The sequence below is a fragment of the Engystomops pustulosus genome, chromosome 8 (assembly GCF_040894005.1).
Source record: "Engystomops pustulosus chromosome 8, aEngPut4.maternal, whole genome shotgun sequence".
Classification (NCBI taxonomy): domain Eukaryota; kingdom Metazoa; phylum Chordata; class Amphibia; order Anura; family Leptodactylidae; genus Engystomops; species Engystomops pustulosus.
In genome coordinates this window covers 91,913,701-91,936,121 of record NC_092418.1, presented here as the reverse complement: position 1 = coordinate 91,936,121, position 22,421 = coordinate 91,913,701, and the positions used below count along the sequence as shown (strand labels likewise).

The 22,421-nt window shown below is 44.3% G+C and overlaps 1 protein-coding gene across 1 annotated transcript in view; it reads left to right on the top strand.

The window, feature by feature from the left end:
• Positions 1-22,421, top strand: part of MYO3B (myosin IIIB) — a 250,467-nt gene that overhangs the window by 171,061 nt on the left and 56,985 nt on the right. Inside the window, exons 26-29 of the mRNA XM_072121763.1 lie at positions 2,100-2,211; positions 3,323-3,485; positions 4,408-4,488; positions 21,638-21,752. Of these exons, the coding sequence (XP_071977864.1) occupies positions 2,100-2,211; positions 3,323-3,485; positions 4,408-4,488; positions 21,638-21,752 (471 nt within the window). The remainder of the gene's footprint in view (positions 1-2,099; positions 2,212-3,322; positions 3,486-4,407; positions 4,489-21,637; positions 21,753-22,421) is intronic.

Here is a 22,421-nt window from a genome sequence, read left to right as displayed (position 1 = left end):
CTATTCCCAATATTTCACTTAAAGAAACCTTTTCAAAGCTTTAATTATGGCTCTGAGCGCAGAAAGTAATGTGTGCAAATTCAGCAAGAGCCTGTCAATGTCTCACATTGCCGGATATAGAAACCGCAGTCAGGAAAGATTGTCCTAGTTGTTTTATTTTTTTTTACTAATAATGAATTGTTCAACACAAGAAAAAAAACCACATACGTAAGTTGTTTGTAGCTTTCTTTTATATTTAACATGATATTCGGTTAAAATTCATATTTTCATTATGTTTTATATGCTACTGAGCTATTTAGTGAATGTAATATTAGGGTATTTTGTTATAGTTATATAAAAAAAAATTGGGTCCCTGAACAGTCTTCATAGGGCCCTGGCTTGTCATTTTAGAAAGTTCATATCATAGTTTAAAAAGTTTAAATATTATTTTATCGTCATGGTACTCCTCCCATCAGTCCTCCAGCCCCTTGTGCAGGGGAGTCCCTGTCCTAAAAACTGTCTTAGAAACCATGATAAATTGTACTCTCGGACCGTACACTTGCAATCCTCTCTGAGCTATTGGTTGAAAACCATATGGTGCCAATATAAGACTGCAACAAATTACCATGCAATGGTCATACACCATGCGCCGGTGTACGGTAGTCCCGTTCTTCCAGTTCAGCCAGATCCAGCGTGTTAGTTAGGACCTGTTATAGAAAAAAACTGTTGACTTATCACGTGTGCAGTGAGTTTGCTGGTGCAGGCACGGGAACCCCCTGTGCTGGCCCACTCCCCTGCTGACCGCGTCCACTTCCCCTACACCCCACTTCCCGCCCCTCTAGACCCCTGGTGTCACAGTGACGAAAGGGGGAAAAAATCCCAAGTGCAAGTATTTGAGATTATTTTTAGAGCTTGTACACCACTTTTGTGGCATGTTTCCATTCAATGGTTGAATAAAACTATTGTGCCAATAATACCTATATACAAAGGACAAGTAAGAGACTCCTTGCATCAAATATCTGTATGATGCTGGAGTCCCGTCCTCAGCTAGTAAACAGTCTGGGATTCAGAGACTGACCATGTTTGTGTGACTATGGCCCACTCCTCAATTTTTAGCAGCATTCATTGTGCACCAGTCATGATACTCCCCCGTCTGTGTTCCCGCCCCTTGTGCAGGGGAGACCCAGTCCTAAAAACTGTCTTACAAACCATAAGAAATTCTACCCTCGGACTGTACACTATTGCAATGGAGACCTATCAGCTGTGACTCACTTCTCTCCCCCCGATCTCATCCTCTCTGAGCTATTGGACGGAGACCTATCAGCTGTGACTCCCTTCTCTCCCTCCGGGCTCATCCTCTCTGAGCTATTGGACGGTGACCTATCAGCTGTGACTCACTTCTCTCCCCCCGATCTCATCCTCTCTGAGCTATTGGACGGAGACCTATCAGCTGTGACTTACTTCTCTCCCTCCGATCTCATCCTCTCTGAGCTATTGGACAGAGACCTATCAGCTGTGACTCACTTCTCTCCCCCCGATCTCATCCTCTCTGAGCTATTGGAAGGAGACCTAGTAGCTGTGACTCACTTCTCTCCCTCCGGTCTCCGTTGAACTTCTATGTAATCAGAGACCTCATTGAGCCTCATTCCTATCCTTTCATCTGATCATGCTATTGCACTGTAATGTTTTATTCTGATGTATAGGTCCCTATGATATGTAAAGCACTGTGAAATATGATAGCGCTATAGAAATAAAGATCAATTGTTATTATTCTGGCCATCTGGCTAGCAAAACAACATTCAGCTAGTTTATTGCAGTGTTATGGTATTATTTCTTTATGCAGAGTTACCGTAGTTGAAAAGTTAGTGACCATTTTAAAGTTCTCCCACAAAACCATTAAAATTGTGTTACAAACACCAAAGATTTATATATGCAAATGGTATTGACTCGGCTTATCTCTAAATGTTATGTAATAAGTTTGGAAATGTTCCTTTGCTGCCCAGTGGAACCAAGGGAATATCATTTTAATTTTGCTTTGTATGAGAGTATTTCATTTTTATTATTTTGTTATGTTATTTTGCAGCATTTTATGTCTGTATTTTTCTTATCTTATCTTATAGGTATTATTATCTTGCATTCAAAGCTCATCAGAATCCTCCACCGACAAAAGAAAGTTGTACTTCAATTCTGGAAAAAGCTAAACTTGAAAAGTGGGTTCTTGGAAGAACTAAGGTAATTTGTGTGGTTCTGATGTTTTTGTTTTTTTTTACCTTTTTGACAATTAAAACCATAATATCGCTTCTTCCCACATGGGAAAAAGTTTAATTTGTGGGCAGAGATTGTCATCCATGAAGTCCCATAGAAGAGAATTGAGTGGTGGCCTTGCATGCCAACTACCTATCTATCCACACTAGGGTATTTGCAACCCCTTTTCATCCCAATTGCAATATATTCCATACTTATCCACACAACCCATGCCATGCCATGTACCCAACCCCATGCTAGTCTTCAATGGTCTAACAGTGGGCATGAAATTACTGCTTAAAAAATACACACAACCTTTGCACAAGATTAACCCTTTAGGTACCTTTGTAGGTGAGCTTCAACCAGTGACCGCCAAACACAGCGAATACACAAGAGAGGCAATGTTTTAGGAAATATCCATGCTTTTGGCAAAGAGTCTATTCACATCTGCACAAATGTTAGCTTGGAAAAAGTTGCTGATGTGGTTTCATCTTGATGTGAATCCACTGAAAGCTATAGATTTGTACTGTATAAACTGTAGAAATTGCACAATATGCAAATATTATGTATGTGAACATGCCCTAAGGAAAGCAACTTTCTAGAGAAGTAGAAAGATGTCAATCGGAACAAAGGTTCATGCGGGCAGATGCTTGAGGTCAAAGCAAATGTTGACTCCAGGTCAAAAACACTCATAAATAGGATACAATGGGATAGAACTTTATTTATTACAACAGGAAATTATTTTGTACATATTAGACTATAACACAGAAAAAACAATACAAAAATACATTCATAAACAGATGGGGGGGCAGTGAGTTTAATCCTTGGTTTTGGCCACTATCTGGTCGTAGAGTTCAATTGGTTTTGGAATAAATGAATCTTGTAGTTCGGTAGCACAACTGGTAATAGCGGTTACCTATGGTGCTCTGCTGTTGGAGAACTGTGGGTAGGCTTATCATACCTACCCCGAGTCAGGGGAGAGGCCTTAGGTGTGGTTGATCAAATACATGGACATATCTCCACGACGCTTGTTTTTCAAACATCCCTAAAATGGCAAAGAGTAACACTGCATCCTACATAAATGTCTGTTGCCTTAAAGGTTTTCCTGAAATATTACCATGTGGAACAGCTGAACCTCTTATTACGGGAAGTCATTGGACGGGTAGTGGTGATGCAGGCCTATACCAAAGGATGGCTTGGTGCAAGAAGATATAAAAAAGTGAAAGAGAAGAGGACAAAAAGTGCAATCTGTATTCAGGCTGGTAAATATAAGAGTCATTATATGGCTATAATTGTAATAAAGGTCCCACCTGATCCTGGTGGACCAAGCCAGTTACCACAGAGCCTAAACTACATGGCCAAATCTTTAGCCAGAATTTTAATATCAACAAGGTAACCAGGAGATGGGGTCAATCCTTTCCAGGTCTTTGCCCGGTTTCAGCAATAAAACAACTAAGGCCTCTAGCATGGAACCAGCCAAATTTCTGCTCTTACCCAACCGTCAGTAATAGCTGGGAGCAGAATCTCACCATATTGTTTATACATCTCAACCGGCCTTCCATCAGTCCATTGTCATCTTCCATCTGCTGCACAGTGAGGATGATAGGGGCATCCAGTGCTCCTGGGTCAAACAAGGAAGAGAAATATCCATTAGAAAGGCACAAACAGAATCAAAAGAGACTATAGAACAAGAGGCATACGGAGATCTAAAATAAAGTAAGGAAAAGCTCCAGAATGGCAGGAGATTCAGTTATTATTAATTATCAATTATTAAGTAATTTGCTGAATTGTGAATCCCCTTCACAAATTGGGAGTCAGTTTGGGCCCCAGCCATGTGGCAACTAAATTAGCTGAACCTTCACCCGTATGGTAATACCCATGCTTCATAAACATGCACTTATTCTCTGCTCTGTGTTTAATATGACCATTTAGAGCAGTGTATGCATCCTCCCAGCTAGTATAATGACTCGATGTATGGTCCAAGACGTATGCGTCCTCCATCTCCCGCACCCTGTCCCGGGCAGCCGAGCTCAGTGCCTCATTGTGTTTAACACAACTAATCTCCTTAATCGAAACCTCCACAGTAATAGTTAGCAATACAAATATGCTCATACAGGGCCACACGCAGGTCCAAAATCACAATATGCAAATATAGCACACGTTCCTTTTTTTCCTTCATTTTAGCATGGAGAGGATATGACACTCGAAAGAAATTCCACGAACTCAGAAACAGGCGAAATGAAGCAGCTGTCGTCATTCAAGCAGGTAACATGCTGTAGACTACCTCTAAGGCTGAATTCCACGACCACAGGGGGACGTATCTACGGACGTACGTACAAACTTCCCCCTTAGGCCGGCAATGGGCGCACAGAGTGATACATTGTTGCACATGTGCGGCACCTTACTGCTCCGTATGCGGGGAAAAGATAGGACATGTCCTATCTTTCTCTGTGTTACGGTGCAGTGCGCTGGCATTGCTATGAAGAGTAGAGGGGAGGGCTACAGCCAGTGGGCAAACGTTTGTGTGAATGTGGCCTAAAGAGTTATACGCAGTTTATGGATTTAAGTTAACATTTTATTTGCTCATTTTCATATAGATGTATATAGGAAATTTGGAAGTTCTTCTTTGACAATTACTTTGTAGGAAAGAATCATAATATTGACCTGAATTTGTTAGTATTGTATATACTCGAGTATAAGCCGAGGTACCTAATTTTAACACACACAAAAAAAACGTGAAAAAACCTATTGACTCGAGTATAAACTGAGGGTGGGAAATGTATTGGTCACAGCCCCCAGCATATAGCTAGCCAGTCCCCTTCCCCCCAGTATATAGCTAGCCAGTCCCTTGCCCACCAGTATACAGCCAGCCCATTCCCCCAGTATATAGCCATCAAGCCCATGACCTCTAGTATATAGTTAGCGAGCCTCCTGTCCCCCAGTATATAGCCTGCCCCCTGACCTAAATTATATAGCCAGTCAGCCCATATCCCCCAGTATACAGCCTACCAGCCCATGCCCCCTAGTATATAGCCTGCCAGCCCCTGTCCCCTAGTATATAGTGAGCAGCCCATGCCCCCTAGTATATAGCCTGCCAGCCCCTGTCCCCTAGTATATAGTGTTCAGCCCATGCCCCCTAGTATATAGCCTGCCAGTCCCTGTCCCCCAGTATGCAGCCTGCAGCCCCTGTCCCCCAGTATACAGCCTGCAGCCCCTGCTCCCAGTATATAACCTGCAGCCACTGCCCCCAATATATAGCCTTCAGCCACTGCCTCCAATATATAGCCTGCAGCCATTTCCCCCAGTATATAGCCAGTCAGCCCCTTCATGAGGTATGCCTATAAGAGAAAAAATATGTGTACTCACCTTTCCAACGCCCCCGAGCAGGAATGGAGCCGGTGCTACAGAGGACCTACTTGGGGGCGTTGGAAAGGTGAGTACAGATTTTTTTTTTTAGTTATAGACTTGAGTATAAGACGAGTAAGAAATTCTTTCAGAAAATTTTGTGCTGAAAAACTCGGCTTATACTCGAGTATATACAGTAGCTTTTATAGGAAATTTGTCTAACACATTGGGGCACATTTATCATACGCTGGCACTTAGTGCCCCAATGCCAGATGTTCTCTATGACTCTCGGCCCCACAGCCGGCTTTATCAGAAGGCTCTGTCTCTTCTTCATGAAAAAACTGTTTGCTTAGTTTTGAATATTAATTTTACGTGGGTGAGATGTTACAATATAAGCCATTAGAAAAGTCAGCTTTTAGTGGATATTTAACAAGCTAACTTTGATGTTACACTTTTGCATCATCTTTACAGATGTTTCCACCCTTAACCCATCTAAAGTTTAAAGGGGTTGTCCACTTTAAGCACATTCCAGAAAACACATTTCATTTGTGTAATGAAAAGTTATTAAATTTTCCAGTAAACTTTCTGTATAATTTCTTCTTCTTGGTTTTATAGATCTCTGCTTGCTGTCCGGCAACAGGAAGCTTCATTGTTTACTTCCTGTAGATAAACACTGACCGGTCTATGGTCATGTGATGTCACACAGGTGCACGGCTCCATTATAACACACATTGGGGGTCATTTACTAAGGGCCCGATTCGCGTTTTCCCGACGTGTTACCCGAATATTTCCGTTTTGCGCCGATTGTACCTGAATTGCCCCGGGTTTTTGGCGCACGCGATCGGAATTTGGCGCATCGGCGCCGGCATGCGCGCGACGGAAATCGGGGGGCGTGGCCGAACGAAAACCCGACGTATTCGGAAAAACCGCCGCATTTAAAAAAAAAATTGTGTCGCGAAAATTTCACTCACCTTCATCCTGGGTAGGCCGGTGTATTTCGAGGCATTCCAGCGGACTTCAGCGCAGCAGCGCCACCTGGTGGACGGCGGAGGAACTGCATTGATGAATCCCGGCCGGACCCGAATCCAGCGCAGAGAATGCGCCGCTGGATCGCGAACGGACCAGGTAAGTAAATGTGCCCCATTGTAATCAAAGCGGAGCACCTGTGTGACATCACATAACCACGGTCCGGTGTTTTTGAACAGGGAAGCTTCCTATTGCATGACAGCAAGAAGACAGCAAGCAGAGATTAGAAAACCACTAAGAACAGAAAGCATATTGAAAAATTATATAACTTTTCATTACATAAACAATATTAATAATTTGCTGTAATGTGCTTAAAGTTGACAACCCCTTTAAGGATCTGAATTTCTCAAGAAGCAGATCCTAACACCACAACATGATAATGTTGATGGCCGTGGAGTAACCGGAGCTTAGGCTATACAGCGTGGCTACTCCATGCCCCATTACCCTCATACGTTCTGCCTTCCCTGACATCTTCAGCTGCGCACACTTTACTGCAAAGCTGTGTTCTGCGCCGTCTCGTCTCTGAAGCCGCAGCTACGGCGCATGTGCAGATCCCAGCTTCACAGATGGGCTCCTAGTGGCTGCGCGCTGAAGATGTCAGAGTAGGTGGAACACAAGAGGCTACTGGGACGTGGAGTAGCAGCGTCGTGTACTCCATGCCCCAGTAGCCTCTTTCAAAAATTAGCATATTACCACAATTAAAGTTTTAAAAAGATACATTGGACGTGAGGATTAGCCCTTAAAAGGGCTATCCTCACTTACAATAGGAGGCACCTACCATCTGATCTACCATACTAGGTGGTAGGTTTCCTTTAACTGGTCATTGAGACACTTTGCACTGGGTGTTACCTGAGACTCTCTGTGCTGCAGCTTCATAGGCTATTACTCTGTGCAGCAAAATTTCCCCCTGATTGCTGAAACTTCCACAACTTCAGTGAGATTACAGCAGCCAGAGCAAGGGGAAAGATCTGAGGGAACAGGGGGAAAGGAAAGACAGTGTAACAGCCTGTGAAGCTACAGCTGTAGCTGACTAATGGGTTTATGTACATTCATTTGTTAAAGATTACAAACACAGGATTTAGGCCCTAGAATTCCAAATGTGAAGGTTTATTTTTCATAACGTTTTAAAATTCTCTGTCCCACTACCTGTGTTTTAAAATCTTAATATTGGAGTGAATTTCCTGAATTCTAGTGATAATACACAGAATGCATCACTTTTATGCAGGGAAGTTTAACCTTATCTCTGAGTGTTTAGAGCAGTGGCACTCATGACAATGGCTTCATCTCTCGTGTCTTCAGCGCCGTACTACTTGGCGGCGGCAGCGGGGACGTTCTCAGGAATATTTAAGGCAGTGGATGAGTCACGGAGCAGAGGGCCTCATTTACATATCATTTATTGCCTCAGAACCGGAATGTTACTATTAGTTTTTCTTGTTAAGGAAATGGATTTATGGATATCGGAAACAGCGCATGAGTTTAGCCCTGAGCAATGTACTGTAAATGACGGTATCTTAAAAGGCAGCGCTATTGTTAGGTGGCTGGAGAGGAATGTTCATGTAAAACAGGGCAGTGTGAATAGATGTATACACAACACTACACATAAAAAAGTAAGACCTGGGGAACCTTAATATACAGTATCAGCAGCATAAGTCCCTCTCCCTTCCTGATGGTTTGCTACAGTATATAGATGCAATCACGATAAAAAAAACTAGTGTAAAACCAAAAAAGGAAGGTCTACTTACCCTCTGTACCTGCAGCAGTTCAGCTTTTTGCAGGTAAGACAGGTGAGTGAGCCTTCCTTATTCCCTTTGTTACAGTTTCTGGCTTGTAGGGAAGAGGGGACCATGTAGTTATCTAAAGAATCCCATTAAAGGAAATCTACCATCAAAATGAAGTAGGGATAAGCCAGGGACACATAGATCCAGGCACTGTGACTATGGCAATCTTCTTACATTTGTTATACATGGCCTCCTTCCTTCGTAAACTTTAACTTTTAAAATTGTGCTAATGAGTCATAAGGGCTTTATGGTGTGTTACCAGAGCCCCAGCATGCTATAGCTTTACATGCTGTTACACTGTCTCCCCATTGGCGCTTCACCCCACTCTCTGCCTGCTGTAATCTCACACAGTGGGAAGGGGAGACATGATCATACACAGTGTAACAGCCACTGAAGCTACAGCATGGAGGGATTTTGGAATCGCATCCGAACGCCGTTCTGGTTCATTAGAATCATTTTAAAAGTTGATTGTTAGAAGGAGGCCATAAATAACAAATATAAGAAGATTACCACAGTCACAGTGCCTTGATCTATGAGTAATTGTCACTGGTTGATCATGATGGATTTTGATGGCAGGTTTCCTTCTTTTCTACTATTTTATGAACCTCATGTGTAAGCAGTTTTTTTTTTTAATGGCCTAGAAAAAATGAAACCAGCTGATAATGACCTCACAGAATCGCCGCCACCTCTATTCCAATACTTTCCAGTTCCCGCTGGTCTCTATTTCCTGTTTCTGCTTCATTCATAGGAATTGACTAGAGATGAGCGAACATACTCGTCCGAGCTTGATGCTCGTTCGAGCATTAGCGTACTCGAAACTGCTCGTTGCTCGGACGAGTATTTCGCCAGCTCGAGAAAATGGCATCTCCCGCCGTTTTGCTTTTTGGCGGCCAGAAACAGCCAATCAAAAGCCGGAGACTCTGCACTCCACCCAGCATGACGTGGTACCCTTACACGTCGATAGCAGTGGTTGGCTGGCCTGATCAGGTGACCCTGGAATAGACTAGCCCCTGCCCGCGCTGCTCGGATCATTCTGTGTCTGGATGCCGCTAGGGAGAGAGCTGCTGCTGGTCAGGGAAAGCGTTAGGGTGTTCTATTAGAATAGTGTTAGGCAGGAGTGATTCTACAAGAACCCAACAGCCCTTCTTAGGGCTACAATAACGTTTTATTTTACTTTTTTTTGTTTGCTTGTGGCTGGGCTTGCTGGCACTAGTAGTGCAGCTAGTACCATATTGTGAGGAATTTGCAGGGAGACTTGCTACCGTTGTGTTTAGCTCTTAGTGACACACATATCCACCTCAAACACCGAAGTGGGACAATTTATTAGGGGTTTGATTAGAATTAGGCAGAGTCTGCTGATTTATTTTTTTTTACCTTTATTTCTTTTTATACCTCAAAGTCATATTGCAAAGCAGTGTGCTTTCAGTGTAGGCTAGAAATAGCCATAGGAGAACCCCAACGGCTTACTTAGGCCTACAATAGCGTTGTATTTTCCTTTCTTTTGTTTGCTTGTGGCTGGGCTTGCTGCCACTAGTAGTGCAGCTAGTACCATATTGTGAGGAATTTGCTGGGAGACTTGCGACCGTTGTGTTTAGCTCTTAGTGACACGCATATCCACCTCAAACACCGAAGTGGGACAATTTATTAGGGGTTTGATTAGAATTAGGCAGAGTCTGCTGATTTATTTTTTTTTTACCTTTATTTCTTTTTATAGCTCAAAGTCATCAGGCACAGCACAAAATCCAGTTGTGTGCTGTCAGGGTAGGTTAGAAACTAGCCATAGCAATAGGATAGCATCGTTTTGTTTAAAAAAAAATAAATAAAAAACACAAAAAAAAAAATTTACAGTTTACACTTTAATTTGGAAAATGTTTAACCCGAGGGCTAGGGCTAGGGGTAGAGGACGAGGGCGTGGACGTGGGCGTCCAACTACTGCAGGGGTCAGAGGCCGTGGTCCTGGGCGGCGTGAGACACCACCTGCTGATGAGGGAGCAGGGGAACGACGCAGAGCTACACTCCCTAGGTTCATCATGTCTCAAGTTACTGGGACTCGTGGTAGAGCACTGTTGAGGCCAGAACAGTGCGAAGAGGTGATGTCGTGGATTGCGGACAATGCTTCTAGCCATTTGTCCACCAGTCAGTCTTCCACGCAGTCCACCCATGTCACCGAAATCAGCACTCCAGCTCCTCCACCTCAGCCTCCTTCCCCCCAGTCTGCCCCTCCCAGCAAAATTTGACATTTGAACCGGCATACTCTGAGGAACTGTTTTCTGGACCCTTCCCACAGTCACAAACCACTTGTCCGGTTGCTGCTGAGCAATTTTCTGATGCCCAGGTTTTCCACCGGTCGCAGTCTGTGGGTGATGATGACATTATTGACGTAGTGGAAGAAGTGTGTAAAGAGGTGTCGGACGATGAGGAGACACGGTTGTCAGACAGTGGTGAAGTTGTTGTCAGGGCAGGAAGTCCGAGGGGGGAGCAGACTGAGGGATCGGAGGATGATGAGGTGACAGACCCAAGCTGGGTTGATAGGCCGGGTGAACACAGTGCTTCTGAGACGGAGGCGAGTCCTATAGCAGAACAGGTTGGAAGAGGCAGTGATGGGGCCAGACGGAGAGGCAGGGCCAGAGCTGGTGCATCAGCACCAAATGTTGCCCGTAGTCAAGCTCCCGTGGCGAGGGCTAGATTTTCAGAAGTCTGGAGGTTCTTTAAAGAAACACCGGATGACCGACGGACTGTGGTGTGCAACCTTTGCCAAACCAGGATCAGCAGGGGTTCCACCACTACTAGCTTAACTACCACCAGTATGCGCAGGCATATAAATGCTAAACACCCCACTCAATGGCACCAAGCCCGTTCACCTACGGCCGGGCACACCACTGCTCCATCCCCTGTGTCATCTGCTAGTCAGCCCCCTGCCCAGGACCACGGCCCAAACACCTCCCGTGCGAAAACCCCATCTTCGCCTCCACGATCCTCCACAGCATCCACCAGCGTTCAGCTCTCCATACCCCAGACGCTGGAGCGCAAAAGGAAGTATAGCGCAACCCACCCACACGCCCAAGCCCTCAACGTCCACATCTCCAAGTTGTTTAGCCTGGAGATGCTGCCCTATAGGCTGGTAGAGACCGAGGCCTTTCGAAACCTCATGGCGGCGGCCGCCCCTCGGTATTCGGTCCCCAGCCGCCACTACTTTTCCCGATGTGCCGTCCCAGCCCTTCACAAGCACGTGTCAGAGAACATCATCCGTGCCCTGACCAACGCCGTTTCTGACAAGGTCCACCTGACCACGGACACGTGGACGAGTGCTGCCGGGCAGGGCCACTATATATCGCTGATGGCACATTGGGTTAACTTGGTGGAGGCTGGGACCGAGTCTGATCCTGGGGCTGCTCATATACTGCCGACGCCGAGGATTGCGGGGCCTACCTCAGTCCAGGTCTCAAAGGCCTACTATGCCTCCTCTTCCTCCCACCCCTCCTCCACCTCCTCCTCCGAATTACCATCCGTGGGCATGGCGCCATCAGTCGGTAGCTCTAGGCACAGCAGCAGTGCCATCGCTAAGCGACAGCAGGCGGTGCTCAAACTGCTGAGCCTAGGCGATAAAAGGCACATCGCCCAAGAGCTATTACAGGGCATCACGGCACAGACTGATCTGTGGCTGGCACCGCTGAACCTGAAGCCAGGCATGGTTGTGTGTGACAACGGCCGTAACCTGGTGGCGGCTCTGCAACTCGGCAGACTGACACATGTGCCATGCCTGGCCCATGTGTTAAATCTCATAGTTCAGCGTTTCCTCAAGACATACCCCAATCTGTCTGATTTGCTCACGAAGGTGTGCTGCATCTGTGCGCATTTCAGGAAGTCCAGCACAGATGCTGCCACTCTCAGGGCAGCGCAGCGCTGCCTCCAACTGCCCGCTCACCGACTGTTGTGCGACGTGCCCACGAGGTGGAATTCAACATTAACCATGTTATCCAGAGTTTACCAGCAGCGCAGAGCGATTGTAGACTGCCAGATGTCAACTTCCACCAGAACTGGTAGTCAGGTCAGTCAGCTTCCTCAAGTCTACAATGAGGAGTGGACATGGATGACTGATATCTGTCAGGTGCTGAGTAACTTTGAGGAGTCAACACAGATGGTCAGTGGCGATGCCGCCATCATCAGCCTCACCATCCCGCTGCTTGGCCTGTTGAAAAACTCTCTGGTCAGCATGAAGTCGGAAGCTTTGCGCTCGTCACAAGAGACGGGGGAAGAAGATTCCCTTGTTGATAGCCAAAGCACCCTTAGGTCTGTTTCTCAGCGCATATTGGAGGAGGTGGAGGAGGATGAGGAGGAAGAGGAGGAGAATGTTGGCGAGACAGAAGAAGGGACCATTGTTCAGTCCTTCACTGTTCAGCGTGTATGGGCAGAAGAAGAGGATTTGGAGGAGTTGGAGGAGGAGGAAATGGGCAGTCAGGCCAGTGAGGGGAGTGAATTCTTGCGCGTTGGGACTCTGGCGCATATGGCAGATTTCATGCTAGGCTGCCTATCCCGTGACCCTCGCGTTCAAAGAATTTATTCCAGCACCGATTACTGGGTATTCACTCTCCTGGACCCACGGTACAAGCGAAATCTTTCCACTTTCATCCCTGGAGAGGAAAGGAGGGTGAGAATGCATGAATACCAGCAGGCCCTGGTGCACAAGCTGAAACAGTATTTCCCTTCTGACAGCGCTAGCGGCAGAGGGCGTACTTCTGCGGGACAAGTAGCGAGGGAGAGTAGGCGAGCAGGCAGCTTGTCCAGCACTGGCAGGGGTACGCTTTACAAGGCCTTTGCCAGTTTTATGTCACCCCAGCAAGACACTGTCACCTGTCCCCAGTCTCGGCAGAGTAGGGCTGATCTTTACAGAAAGATGGTGAGGGAGTACGTAGCTGACCATACCATCGTCCTAAATGATCACACAGCTCCCTACAACTACTGGGTTTCAAAGCTGGACATGTGGCACGAACTGGCGCTGTACGCCTTGGAGGTTCTTGCCTGCCCTGCCGCTAGCGTGTTGTCCGAGCGGGTTTTCAGTGCAGCTGGTGGCATCATCACCGATAAGCGTACACGCCTGTCGACTGACAGCGCTGACAGGCTGACGCTTATCAAGATGAATAAAGCCTGGATTTCTCCGGATTTTCATTCTCCAACAGGTGAAAGAAGCTCAACCTGAATAATGTATGCACTCCTCCTCCTCATTGTCCTCCTTCTCCTCCTCTTTGTACACTAAAGCATAGGAAACTGGCTATTTTTTGCCAGGGCCAACTGGCTCTAGCTATAGTACTCTATGTATTTAATTTTTCTGGAGGGCCACCTACCCGGTCCTCTGTTTTAAGCAATTTTTGGGAGTGCCACATACAGGCACTAAATCTATTTAATTTTTCTGGAGGACCACCTACCTGCTCCTCTGGTTTGAAAACTTTTTTGGACTGCCACATACAGGCACTATCCAAATTAAATTGTCTCCATAGCAGCCTCCACATGTCGTCTTTTTAGCTGGCTCCACACGTTGTCTCCATTGCTACCTCCACACGTCATCGCCATAGCTGCCTCCAAAAGTCGTCCATATAGCTGCCTCCATACATGGTCTCCTTATCAAACAAACTGTGTCAGGCAGAATTTTGGGTTGTTTTCATGGCTTCCACATCAAACTTGTTAACTTTGTCGCCACCCTGCTGTGTAATCCACAAAATATACTGGCAAACTTTTATCATTTACCGATATTATTTCAGCGCTTCTTGCGCATCTGTTTACATTCCCCTCACCCGCCATATCCCAAACTTATAAGAACGCTACTACACTTGATCTTATACAAAAGGTTCTTAGAAGTGCTGTTTGGGGAGTAGCCTAGAGACAGGGGCTTGGATTGGCGAAAGCTTGCCTGACAGCGGAGAGCCAGCTCCATCTCAAGATCCAACTAACATAGTTTTAACTGCAGCACCTTTAATCTACTACTAGTTCACTGCCTCCATACATGGTCCCCTTATCAAACGAGCTGTGTCAGGCAGAATTTTGGGTTGTTTTCATGGCTTCCACATCAAACTTGTTAACTTTGTCGCCACCCTGCTGTGTAATCCACAAAATATACTGGCAAACTTTTATCATTTACCGATATTATTTCAGCGCTTCTTGCGCATCTGTTTACATTCCCCTCACCCGCCATATCCTAAACTTATAAGAACGCTACTACACTTGATCTTATACAAAAGGTTCTTAGAAGTGCTGTTTGGGGAGTAGCCTAGAGACAGGGGCTTGGATTGGCGAAAGCTCGCCTGGCAGCGGAGCGCCAGCTCCATCTCAAGATCCAACTAACATAGTTTTAACTGCAGCACCTTTAATCTACTACTAGTTCACTGCCTCCATACATCGTCCCCTTATCAAACGGGCTGTGTCAGGCAGAATTTTCAGGTGTTTCACCAGATACATAGTGGAACTCGGCCCATCTGTCGCCGCCATGCTGGAGACCTGAAGTTGCAATCATAGCAGCGCAATATGAATGCCTCATACTGTCGCTCTTAATCATGGAAGTCGTCTCCATGGCTGCCTCCACATGTCGTCCCCTTATCAAAAGAGCTGTGTCAGGCTCATTTTTCGGGTGTTTCACCAGATACGTTATGGAACTTGGTCACTATGTCGCCACCATGCTGTGTTATCGACTAAATATACCGTCAACCTTTTGTTCACATAGGAAATCATTTCACCTCCTATGGTCCATTTAGGGTATGTCGCCATGAGACTCTCTAGCCTGCCACTGCTGCCGCTGCCTCTGCGTGCCGTCCCCTATAGTGTCAGGGTCAATTATTGGATGTTTTAGATGCTATCTAGCCTCATTTGGTCACTCTGTCATGGCCATGCTGTTGCCCATAATTTTGGCATAATGGTGCGATTAAGCAGCCTCAGAGGCATCCATGCATGCTGCCCCTGCTGTTTCCTGTCCATTTCCGTGGTGTTTACATCCTTTTCTGAGGTTCCCAGGTGCTTGGCCAAGCTTCCCTGTGCAGATCCTTGGTCCCCTTGAAAAATGCTCGAGTCTCCCATTGACTTCATTGGGGTTCGTTATTCGAGACGAGCACTCGAGTATCGGGAAAAGTTTGTCTCGAATAACGAGTACCCAAGCATTTTAGTGCTCGCTCATCTCTAGAAGTGACCCATCACCCGATCAGTGGCTAAGGAAAGTCACTGCTCTGGACACTGATTAGTTGTGCACTCAGTTCTCTGGTGTTGTGATAGACCAGGGAGATAGACTGATGCAAATTCGTGAGGGGCAGTGGTGGTGGTTAAGGGAGGTGAATATCCCTTTTTGGGGGGTTAATGTCATTTGAATGATTTTTGGAAGCTAAGCAAAATAGTGTAAAAACTATTTATCCTATAAATAACACAACTTACTTTCAATGTTCCAAGTATTTCCTATGGCAACTGGATTTGTGTGAGATCTGAAACAGACGTAAAATTGAAATTTTAAACGAAAAGTGAAAAATTTGAAATTTCATTATTTCCATTTTCGGTTCAAATGACATTGAATCGTGCTGAACATCATGCACATCCAGGGCCAATCTGAGAATTTAGAAAACATTTGGCTAGCATGTTTCTGCAGTCCCGCTCATATTGAAATTTGTTTCCCTTTCATCTCTTTCCCAGTAAAATCAGCAGTGGGGGCTTATCCTGTTAGCTTCCTTAGAACTTCCTTTTTAGAATTCCCAATCTATAGCAGCACATTCACATACCAGGAACAAGATGCCTTTTCATGCTGTCAACTATTTTTTTCATCTGAAATGTAAATTAATTCTTGCTAGTACGCCTTGACAGAGATCAAAGTAGGGGTATTAACCTTATTGGGCCTCCTCTCCACCGGAATCTGCTGCTGAGGCGGGGAGGTTAGTGTTGGGGGGCAATCTTAATTGTTATCCGTGGCGATTCTCCAAGCAGTGGTCCCTCTAGAAGTCAGTGTTTCAAAGCTCTTTTTTTTCTCTTTATTTACAGTGATTTTATCATTTTAGCAAACGATGATGTAAAAATAATAAAATGTAAAATGTCTGCCCGGATCTCGTTTCATTTACGAGGCGCTCGGCCTGATCGTAGAGTATTATCTAAGTGGTTTTGACAGCGATTGATCTTAGTCTGGTATAAAACAGAAAAGCAGCCCCCTGATGGAAATCTCTTAACTTAAGAGATTGTTCTTTTTTTTTTTACTGCCGAGTCTTTGGGGGTATGAGAATTTGCATTTTAAAAATAAACACATGCCTTTCAAATACATGAGCTGGTGGTCGAGGGATCTCAGTGGGCTTATGTACGGCACAATCCATTGATCAAGTGGAGGAGACAAGAAAGGCTTGAAAAAATAATCTAGTTGAAGTTACATTCCCTATGGGTATGGAAATATACATACAAATAGTGATATCTGATGTACAGCACTGTCAGATGGAATTTCACTGAATAGGAGCTGACACTGGATGTTGCTCGATTGCAATCGAATTTCCATAGAGAAAGCCCACCTACACACCTGCTGAGACAATAGCATGTGGTAGGGAAAGCGTGAAGTGAAATAGTCAATAAACCTGTACAGTACAGTATTTTTCGGACTATAAGGCACACCAGATTATAAGGCGCACCATCAATAAATGCCTGCTAAAACGTCTAGGTTCATATATAAGGCACACCGAATTATAAGGCGCACCTGATTATAAGGATGAATGACCAGCAGGTGGCAGACCTGTGCACAGTTCAAGGCAGCTGTTGTCTGTAAGCATGATTCATATATAAGGCATACTGGACTATAAGGCGCACCTTTGATTTCTGAGAAAATCGAAGGATTATAGTCCGAAAAATACAGTAAGTTATTAAGGTAAAACTTTATTTCCTGTTTCAATGTCCAGTAAGTCCTAAATGTCCATAATGTTAGCCACGTCCCTAAAGCCAGTACGAATCAATACATCTTATCAGAGCCATATTCCTACTTCTGTTGCTCTTATCATCCTCCTTCCTTTCTTCCTAATTTGCTTTTGACCCTTGTTATACAACAGAGGTTCATTAAGGTGTAAGATTACATAGAGAGTCTACTGAGAGGAGAGGGGACAGTGAGTCACAGCAGCTAGGCAGGGGCGGATTAAGACTGCCCTGGGCCCTGGGCTGTATGAATATTATCGTCCTACAAGCCTGGAATTCACATCCTGTATATGGTACTAGAGTCAGCTTCTTGGGGAATGGAGGAAGTGTCCTTTCTATCTGCTTTCAGTTTGCTGTTTCAGGACCTTTGGAGGACTTTCAAAGGTTCTGAAATAACTCTTGTGTATATGTGTATTGAGATGATTTCATTGGTGAGTGCCTTTCTCAGTATACAATTTTTCTAGATTATATTTCACTACTGCAGCTAGGTCTCCATTTACCAGCTTTAAGGCAACTGAAAATCACATGTGTCAGAGAGTAGATGCATATGAGAATTTCAAGTCAATAAAGATCCGAAACAGTGGAGTACCAATTTGTACTCTATTGAAAGTGGAGGTGTATTTTAGCTATTTTAAATGTTTTACATTAGATCAATCTTTGGCAGACAACCTTTCAGGGTGTTATCCAGTTGGTAGTATATATCAGCAGTATATGATTATGCAGTATATTGGTGTTATATATGTGTGCACACTAGGGGGAAAATGGGTAAGAGGAAGGAAAACAAGGTCGTCTCAGATCCCATTCGTAACAATAAGAGGTAGCAGCACTTTGTCAATTGTAGTTGAATTTTAGCGAAACTTTGGAAGGGAAGGGGAAGCATGGGGGATAAGAGAATCAACAACAACAGAAACCATAAAGCAAAGTAAAATGAGATCAAACAAAATATGACCCCGGGTTAAGTACAAGATAGCTTCTGCAAGTTTGTTTTTAAGTCGAATTTGCATGTAAGTTGGAACTGTATATTTTATCATTGTAACCCCAGCCAAAAAATTGGATTTCAAAACTTTTGGATTTTCAAAAGAACCAGTATTAACAATAAATCTTAATTACAGACACCTTTGATAACTGTTACAGCTGATCATTGTAGCCTTGGACTAAAATATAGTAAATTACCAACATCCAGAGGTCCGTTTGTAACTAGGGGTCATCTGTAAGTCGGGTGTTCTTAAGTAGGGGACCGTCTGTACTGAGAAAACCATGTCACAGCCTGGACAGGTTGTTAACTCAGTGTGCACCTGCACTCCCGATATTCTATTCAAGCTCCACCATGGGGGTCCCAAGCAAGCTGCCTCACCTGATAACATACAGCTGTTACAAAACACTCCCTTATATGCCTCCTTATCTCATACGACCGAGAAGTAAGAGTTCTCCTTACGGAAACAGTTAAGGTCACTGTGTAGTGGTGTGGAGTCTTATAGCCATGGATGCTCAACTACTGGGATTCTTGGAAAATATGCAAAGTTTTTCAGAATGGGATTAAGAGAACCACACCTCTTTTGGCTACCTTGTAAGGCAGCTACCTTGACATCAAGCATGACCTACAAGAGGCCTTATGACATGATGCGGGATTACAACCAAACCAGTATATCTATTCCAGAAGGAACAGATCCCAACTGTAGGCAGCATTGTTTCAACCTAGTTGCATTGTAGGGAACTGGTTTGGCTGGGTGAGAGGCTTGTGACTATTTCCCGACCCTAGTCTCAAGCCTCTCACCCAGCCAAACCAGTTCCCTACGCTGTATTAAGGAGACCCAATCAGGTCAAAACAGTGCTGTCTATAGTTGGGAGTCCATTCCTTCTTGAATAGATAAACTGGTTTGGTTTTAATCCCATATGACATAAGGCCTTCTTGTAGGTCATGCTTGATGTCAAGGGAGCTGCCTTACAAGGTAGCTAAAAGAGGTGTGGTTTTCCTTGTCCCATCCTGGAAAACTGTGCATATTTTCCCAGTATCTCATAGGACATGAGGCCTTCTCAAATCCTTCTCAAGTCCTCTGAATGGCACCAATTATAAGAACAAAATAGCCAACACTTTGCCACGTTCCACTCGATAACCAGAGATGGGCAATAGCTGGTAGGCATTGCTTTTAGAAGGCATTTTTGTCACTTGTTTAGGTAGTGGAAGTAGACCATATGCTTCAGCCCATTTCCCAAACCTTCAACCCCTTCTTTTACCCCACCACTACCCTGACACGCTCCATATACTGTATGCTCATAGCACAGCAATTTAAAGCCATATCATCAACATTGGGAGTCACAAGCACCCAGTGCTTCCTCCAATCAGATACAGTGACCACACTTTATTAAGAATTTAGTCTTATTTCACAATTTAAGAGATGGCAGAACATTTCAATCCCCTCTACACCCTCTGATTTCAATTTTCTATAAGTCCATCACAATAAGATCCAAACCATTTGCTTTTTATGGCCTGATAATTTACATAATAGACATCTGCTAATATGATGGAGCAATATATGGAACCAGTTCATTGTGTAAATCTCTGCTCTTCAGTTTTCCAGTACAACATTATAATTAATTGCAATCCACAGAGATTAAGGTTTATCATAGCCAGACTCCACTTTGTACCAAATATTGTGTTTTATATCCTATATGCTGCGCCATCCAGAGCGTAATCCTTCTGAGCCGCCCCGGAGATGATATACTGCCTGTTACAATAATGGGCATTTGACTGATTTCTTCATTAAATATTAACTAAATTCTGTATGTGATTGGTGACTACAATAAATAATTCTTGTATCGCACTGATCATTCCTGGGACTCTACAAGTGTAACTTGTTAATTTCACACTGAGTGAGCTAAATGGGGAAGTTTCAGACTGGAAGTAATTTATACAGCAAAATACAGATGAGAGGAGCTTGTCCTACATAACAAGAGTGGAAATGATTGCCCTAATCTTTACATTCTCATACCCTATCCATCCCTCCCACTAAACCTGTAGTCAATACGATATCAATTAAAGTGATCGTAAACTCAAATTAAGTTCTGGAAAAAACTGAATTACAGTCAACATAAAAAAAGGGGGCATATTTACTAAGGGTCACAGATCGCACTTTCGTCGGACTGTTCGCCGGTTTCGGGATTTGTGCAGCTTTGGCAGCTGCGCTGGCTTTCATGTGACCAAAATTGGGGGGCGTGCCGTCCGACAATCCAACTGATTCGGATTGAGCGCGCGCGGGATTTAAGTTTCAGATTATGTCGCAAGACAATGCCCTTACCTGCACCAAGAAGAAGAAGGTGAACTCCGGCGGACCTGAGCGGGGAAGTGACACATTAACGATATCGAGCGCACAATCTTATTGAATCATGGCACAGTACATTATCGTCAGACAATGCACTTTCTGGCAACTCCCCGGACCCGGTAAGTAAATGTGCCCCAATATTTGAAGCCAGAATGGAAAATAGGGGTCAATGCTATCAAATTCTTAACGATGGACCTGAATCTGTAGTAAGTTACTAACCCAGCAGTAAGTCTTCAGCATCCCTAGAGCACCCCAACAGGTGAAATCTAGCATTACACAATGACCTTTGATTATGTGCAATATAGATCGTTTGATTATGTGCAATATAGATCGTTTGATTATGTGCAATATAGATCGTCCAGCATGAAAGACACTTGTAACCTTTAAAAATTCTGGCCAAGAAATAAATATCCTCACCAAGGGCCCCATCTTTTAACTCAGAATTCCTTATAATTGTGTATGAATAAAGGTTTTTGCTAATCCAGCCCCCTGAACTAGTTGTATCCTATCAATAGCATAGATTCTTAGTGGGGGTGCATAGCCAACATGGGGAGAGAAAAGAACTGGACCGCTAGGCTACATTTTCAAAACAAACTTGAGGTTCTTTTGATCAAATTGTATAAGCCCATTAACCACTTCATGGTGACCTCGTTGTAGTGGGTCCCTACGCTATGTGTGCGGCATCACATGGTATCTACCGCTGCTACAGCACAGCACCAGCAGGGACCAAGATCCAGTTGCCCCTTGCACCCATACTGGCAGGCGTAGCCCCCATGGCTCCGGGTCCCAACCAGTACCGCCATGCAACACCGCACCATGTGAACAAGACTTAAATGCTCACTATGTGTGAACAAATCTTGAATACTCCCTGTTCCATGTGGTCATGGAATTAGGGTTATTAGTGCAGGTGCATCACCAGAACCCCTATTGATAAAATCTTAATGACCTATTCCATAGTATATCAAAGGATGGAAACCCCGTTTAATTCACAACTCTTAGTATACTGTAATGTTTCCCTTTTTTTGTTTCTCTTTATAGCTTTTAAGGGATACATAGCAAGAAAGAATTATATTGTACTGAAGAACAGCAAATCAATTACACTTCTAGATGGATCTAATGATGGGACATGTGACACATTCAGCAATGGAAAATGGCAAGTAAATCGTATAAATTACATAATTATCAATTTCATTGAAATTCATTTAGTTGAATAATTTATACACAGATTATCAAATATACGCAATATTACGATATTCTCTGTAGCTTTAAGTCCAGCTGGCTCTATTCTCATGTACTATCATTTTGCTTGTGCCAATCATTTCTGTATGAACCCCCTGCAGAGATATAAAGGGGCATTATGCCACCAGCTACATCATGTGTATGGCCAGCATTACACTGCCCCTCTTATCATGTGAGACACTTGACAGCAGGAAAGATTTCCAGTCCAAATAAAAGAGCAAGTGCTGTCAGCTATGTCTAGACAACATCATGTCAACACTCACCGATAAAAAAAAAACAGGTGTTGAAAAGCATTAAAGTCTGGTTTGTTATGTCAGTGAATGATAAAGGAATCAATTGCTACTAGATATAACTGACTGAGCTTATCCTGGGTCATAATTAGGGGTAATAATAATTCCTTTATTTGTATAGAGCACACAGATTACGCAGTGCTGCACAGAGCTTTGCCAAAACTGTCCCTGTCCCCATGGGGCTAATAATGTAATCAACCTACCAGTATGTTTTTGGAGTGTGGGAGGAAACCGGAGGAAACCCACGCAAGAACATACAAACTCTTTGCAGATGTTGACTTGAACCCAGGTCC